We start from the raw sequence: 6,000 nt of genomic DNA, 5'->3' as shown, positions 1-6,000 counted from the left end.
CAAAATCAGTGTCGGCCCTCAGCCCAATAGGGAATGTCCTCTTGGTGTAACGGTCAAGATGTTGGTTTCTCTCCTCAGTAGACCCGGGTTCATATCCCGCCGGTTACATTAAGCAGTCTATTCTCTGAAAGGGGTCCAGACAGCCTGTTCCCAACAGTGGAGCCAGTGGGATTGGAGAGAGTCCCCTCTCCCTCTCTCTGTCTCTCTCTCTGTCTCTCTCTCTCTGACTGGAGTAGAGAAGTGAAATGGTGTGTCTCCTCTGGTCAACAATACTCACCTTGAGAGACTCCACAGCCTGTTGGAGCTCCTTCAGGTCCTTCTCTCTCTCCTGGAATCTCTGCTGGACTTTCTGCTGACTCATCCCCAGCTGCCTCTGTGGAGAATCACTCTTCAATGAGCTATCAAGCTTTATTTGTCCAGTAGATCAATAGTATAGTAATGGGACATAGGGCCCATAGAAGATAGGGATTAAAATGTTGAGGAAGAGTCTGTGTGAAACTATTTTATTATATTGTTATGTGAATGATTATAGTTTTAACAGTGCACAAAACAGGGGAGCTGATTGGGTGTTTGATAACGAATGATAATGATGTTTGATAACGAATTATAATGATGTTTGATAACAAATTACAATGGTGTTTGATAATGGTGTTTGACTTTAGAAAATTGTGATACATTTGGAGAATCTGGGTTAACACATCTATATAATCAAGGTTTGTGTTCATATTTGGTCTGCCGTGGATCGATATAATTTGAATGATCTCATATTCAAACAACCTTAGTTCCTACTGTATCTTTAATTATTTGTTTATCAGACAGTCACCAACAAGTAGTTCTGGCCTTACCTGTTTCTCAGTCCTCTCTGCTGCAGCTGACACTGTATCATGGCCTTTATGTTCATCCATTGTACACAGATAACAGATACACTGCTGATCGGTACGACAGTAAACCTCCAGCAGTTTGTCATGATGAGAGCAGATCTTCTCCTGTAGTTGTGCGGTGGCTTTGACCAGCTTGTGCTTCTTGAAAGCAGGAGATTCATAGTGAGGTTGGAGGTGAGTCTCACAGTAAGAGGCCAGACACACCAGACAGGACATGAGGGCTTTCTGCTTTCTGGTCCCAGTGCAGAAATCACACGCCACATCTCCAGGTCCAGCATAGCACAGAGCAGGAGGGGGAGCAGCCTGGAGTCCTGTCTCCTTCAGTTTCTCCACCACCTCAGCCAACATGTTATTTTTCCTCAGATTAGGCCTTGGAGTGAAGGTCTGTCTGCACTGAAGACAGCTATAGACCCCTTTCAGAACATCCTGATCCCAACAGTCCTCAATACAGCTTCTACAGTAACTGTGTCCACAGGGGATGGTGACCGGCTCCTTCAGTAGATCCAGACAGACAGAACAACAGAACTGGTCCTGGTCCAGCAGAACTCCCTGCTGAGCCATTTGGACGGTTGTTCACTCTCACACAGACAGACGACACAGAGACTCAGATCAGTTTCGTTTCCACATAAGTTCGTTTTTGGGAGGGCGAGGACTTTCTGGTTCTGCCAGATAGGTGAGGTTAGAGGGAGGGAGGGAGGGAGGGAGGGATAGAGAGAGAACTGCGTTCAACATGGAGAGGGAGACAAATATTTTAGTTTCTAGGTTAGGGCCCTTCATTTGGAATAAATCTAACAAATATGAGTTGTTAGAATATATAAAGGGTAACAGTTCCTATGAAGTACATATTATAATTATTATAATAAGCTTCATAATGCCTTATAATACACTTATGTGTTATAACACTGATTATAAGTGTCTATAATAATTCATAAGTGGTTGTAATGGGGGGGTTTGATATTGATACAATATACTGTAGTTTAAATGAATACTGTATGTATTGACTGATCATTGAGAATGAGGTAATACTTTACATTACAGTGTGGTTATTACTGTTAGGCCTAGGGTCAGGGTTAGAGTTACTACATTCAGCAGTAACCCTAACCCTTGCCATATCTAGGACTAAAAAGAGAAGACGTTTTACAATCAGAGTTCTTTGTATCTCTTCTTAGTCAGACAGAAACCCCCCACATCTTATAGGTGGACGGGGTTATGAACATATCCAATGAATTGTTTTCTGCAACCAGATGAAATGAAACTGTCTTTCAGCAGGAAAAGCTTCTCTAATAATCCTAACCATTGCTGGGTGTCTTCAGAGACTGAGGTATAGAGACACACTGTCAAGTCAAATCATCTGGCTGTGCTTTCATGTCAAAACATATATTATTTTCTATTCATAAAATTCTATTGTATTATATTCTTTGATAACATATTCTATCCATAGGCTCCACTCTGTATAGTGTTAATGATGACTGTTTGTTCTGTACATTGATTGAATGGTTAGGACTATCTCACTGTATTCACTGTTTAAATCCCAAGAGACCAGGAGACCTAAAGGAAGCCTTCAACACTGTATCCCTTCATCCAGTCATAGTAAACAACCTCTGTCTGTCTGTCTGTACGTCTGTCTGTCTGTAAACACAGCCAACTTTTCTGCGGTGGTTGTTGTTGCTATCAGTGCTGCACAGCTATTTTCAGGTCTCTCCAGAGATGGTCGATCGGGTTCAACTCCAGGATCTGGCTGGACCACTCAAGGACATTCAGAGACTTGTCCCGAAGCCACTCCTGCGTCTTGGCTGTGTGCTTAGGGTTGTTGTCTTGTTGGAAGTTGAACCTTCGCCCCAGTCTGAGATCCTGAGCGCTCTGAAGCAGGTTTTCATCAAGGATCTCTCTGTACTTTGCTCTGTTCATTTTTCCCTCGATCCTGGCTATTCTCCCAGTCCTTGCCTCTGAAAAACATCCCCACAGCCTGATGCTGCCACCACCATGCTTCACCATAGGGATGGTGCCATGTTTTCTACAGACGTGACGCTTGGCATTCAGGCCAAAGAGTTCAATCTTGGTTTCATCAGACCAGAGAATCTGGCAAACTCCAAGCGGGCTGTCATGTGTCTTTTACTGAGGAGTGGCTTCCGTCTGGCCACTCTACCATAAAGGCCTAATTGGTGGAGTGCTGCAGAGGTGGTTGTCCTTCTGGAAGTTTCTCCCATCTCCACAGAGGAACTCTGGAGCTCTGTCAGAGTTACCATCGGGTTCTTGGTCACTTCCCTGACCAAGGCCCTTCTCCCCCGATGCTCAGTTTGGCCAGGTGGCCAGCTCTAGGAAGAGTCTTGGTTGTTCCAAACTTCTTCCATTTAAGAATGATGGAGGCCACTGTGATCTTGGGGACCTTCAATGTTGCAGAAATGTTTTGGAACCCTTCCCCAGATCTGTGCCTCAACACAATCCTGTCTCATAGCTCTACGGACAATTCCTTCGACCTCATGGCTTGGTTTTTGCTCTGACATGCACTGTCAACTGTGGGACCTTATATAGACAGCTGTGAGCCTTTACAAATCATGTCCAATCAATTGAATTTACCACAGGTGGACTCCAATCAAGTTGTAGAAACATCTCAAGGATGATCAATGGAAACAGGATGCACCTGAGCTCAATTTTGAGTCTCATAGCAAAGGGTCTGAATACTTATGTAAATAAGGTATTTCTGTCTTGTATTTTCAATAAGTGTGTACAAATAAAAACCTGTTTTCGCTTTGTCATTATGTGGTATTGTGGGTAGAGTGATGAGGAAAATGTTTTATTTAATCAATTTTAGAATAAGGCTGTAACGTAATAAAATGTTGAAAAAGTCAAAGGGTCTGAATACTTTCCGAATGCACTGTATGGCAGCTAGAAATCAAAACTGGATGGTCTTCAGAGATAGATAGATAGACGGGTTAATTTAACCATCAGTTGGGTATTTTTTACTATCATGCTTGGTTGACCTAGCAACTGGGTCTGTTTAATGTCATGCTTGGTTGACCTAGCAACTGGGTCTGTTTTAATGTCATGCTTGGTTGACCTAGCAACTGGGTCTGTTTTAATGTCATGCTTGGTTGCCCTAGCAACTGGGTCTGTTTTAATGTCATGCTTGGTTGCCCTAGCAACTGGGTCTGTTTTAATGTCATGCTTGGTTGACCTAGCAACTGGGTCTGTTTTAATGTCATGCTTGGTTGACCTAGCAACTGGGTCTGTTTTAATGTCATCCTTACTGTTGGTTATTTTAAGGCGTTTACATACTGTAAACTCAATTTTTCCTTATTAAATTCTTCTATAATATGTAGAGTATTTATTACATATTATAATAAGGTATACCACTGTATCATAGCCCAACAATGAGACATACATGGACTTTTAGGAAACTCTATAAGCATCATTGAAGCTACAAAAATGTCAATGTTCAACCTTAACATGTGCTAACTACGCAACAGACCAGATGAACAGGAATTATATTTACTCTCATGGGTGGCTAAAAATAACTATCTGAAAGCCACACCCCTACTAAACTATGCCTACAGTCTTCTGATCTGACCTGCTGGGTCATATCTCAATAACTAAGCAACAATAACCCAACACCCAGCATCCATAACCCAGCAGTTTTTAAAGAAAACAACCCAACTAAGTGACCCAACGCCAGCAACCCAACATTTGGGTCAACCAAACAACCCAGTATTGTTTAGAGTGTGGGGACAGGTGTAGACACCTTTCAGATTATCCTGATCACAGCTTTCTTTAATACAGCCCATACAGTAGCTGTGTCCACAGGCAGTAGTCACCGGATCCTTCAGTGGATCCAGACAGACGGAGCAACAGAACAGTTCTAGATTGTCAGCCATTTTAGTGCTTTCACCTGAAGGTTGAGCAACAGGGTGTCAAAGATGACTTTCTGTTTCATGGAACTCTACACCAGAGGACAGGGAGTGGCTTCCTCTTGACTGTGTACTCTGTATCTACAGGTTTTTGGGGGATGGAAGTCAAGCTAAGAAGATGACGTTGCATACAGCTGTGTCCACAGGGAATAGTAACTGGATCCTTTGGTAGATCCAGACAGCAGAGTGGATATTTTAAAAGGGCCTCTGCAATGTCCATACAACAAACTGCACAGCAGAGTATCAGAGATAACTTTAATTTCTTTGAAAGTCTGAGTGGTGGGGGAGGCCTTTTAGATCTGTTTGGAGACGTTAGTCCTGGATGGATGCACTGAGGTATATAGGGATGGAAGCCATAGTGACGTGTAACCAAATATAAGGTTGTGGTAAAACATTACAACGTTTTAAAGGTTCCATAAATGTACAGTGACCTATTTAGAAGCCACAGTGGTGAATGATGAATATGTCAAATCAAAAGTTTTCTTTCATTTTCAGTCATGTAAAATGATCATGAATTGTAAAGAAACATGTGGATGCAGTGGGGTGCAAATACGTCTGTAGAATTAATTAAGCGAGAAATGGCGGTGGAAACGGCTTTATGCACAAATATTGTCACGACGGTCGTAAGGATGAGACCAATGCGCAGCGTAGCGAGTGAACATGACTTATTTTAATAAAGAAACACACGACAAAACAAAACACGATCCGTGACGTCCTCAGTACACAGACTGAACATAGAACATGGAAACAAAAACCCACAAACCCCACAGGAAAACATACAGAAATAAATATGGCTCCCAATCAGAGATAACGAGCCGAACAGCTGACACTCGTTACCTCCGATTGGGAGTCATTGAACAAACCTAGAAAACAACAACCTAGACACCCAACATAGAACACAAACACATAGACTGCACACACCCTGGATAAACAATAATGAGTCCCAGCACCAGGGTGTGACAGTACCCCCCCCTAAAGGCGCGGACTGCGACCGCGCCTCAAAACCCCCAAACAGGGGAGGGCTGGGCGGGCATACCTCCTCGGTGGCGGTTCTGGCTCCGGCCTAGACCACCACCCCACCATAGTCACTTCCCGCTTATGTAGCCTCCTCCAAATGACCCCCACCGGTTTCAGGGGCAGCACCAGACTAAGAGGCAGCACCGGACTAAGGGGCAGCACCAGACTAAGGGGCAGTACCGGACTAAGGGGCAGTA

General features: G+C 43.5%; 1 protein-coding gene across 1 annotated transcript; it reads right to left on the bottom strand.

Moving 5' to 3' along the window:
• Positions 1–228: 228 nt before the first annotated feature.
• On the bottom strand, positions 229–1,235 carry LOC311124367 (tripartite motif-containing protein 29-like; the record flags this gene model as incomplete). Its single annotated transcript, XM_084198530.1, has 2 exons — positions 846–1,235; positions 229–373 (listed from the first exon to the last, which is right to left on the bottom strand). Coding segments are annotated over exons 1-2 (529 nt in total), but the record flags the coding sequence as incomplete, so codon positions are not given.
• Positions 1,236–6,000: the final 4,765 nt, after the last annotated feature.

This window comes from Coregonus lavaretus, assembly GCF_964263955.1.
Source record: "Coregonus lavaretus genome assembly, contig: HAP1_SCAFFOLD_3445, whole genome shotgun sequence".
NCBI lineage: Eukaryota > Metazoa > Chordata > Actinopteri > Salmoniformes > Salmonidae > Coregonus > Coregonus lavaretus.
The sequence above is the reverse complement of the archived record's forward strand: the minus strand, read 5'-3'. Positions and strand labels throughout refer to the sequence as shown.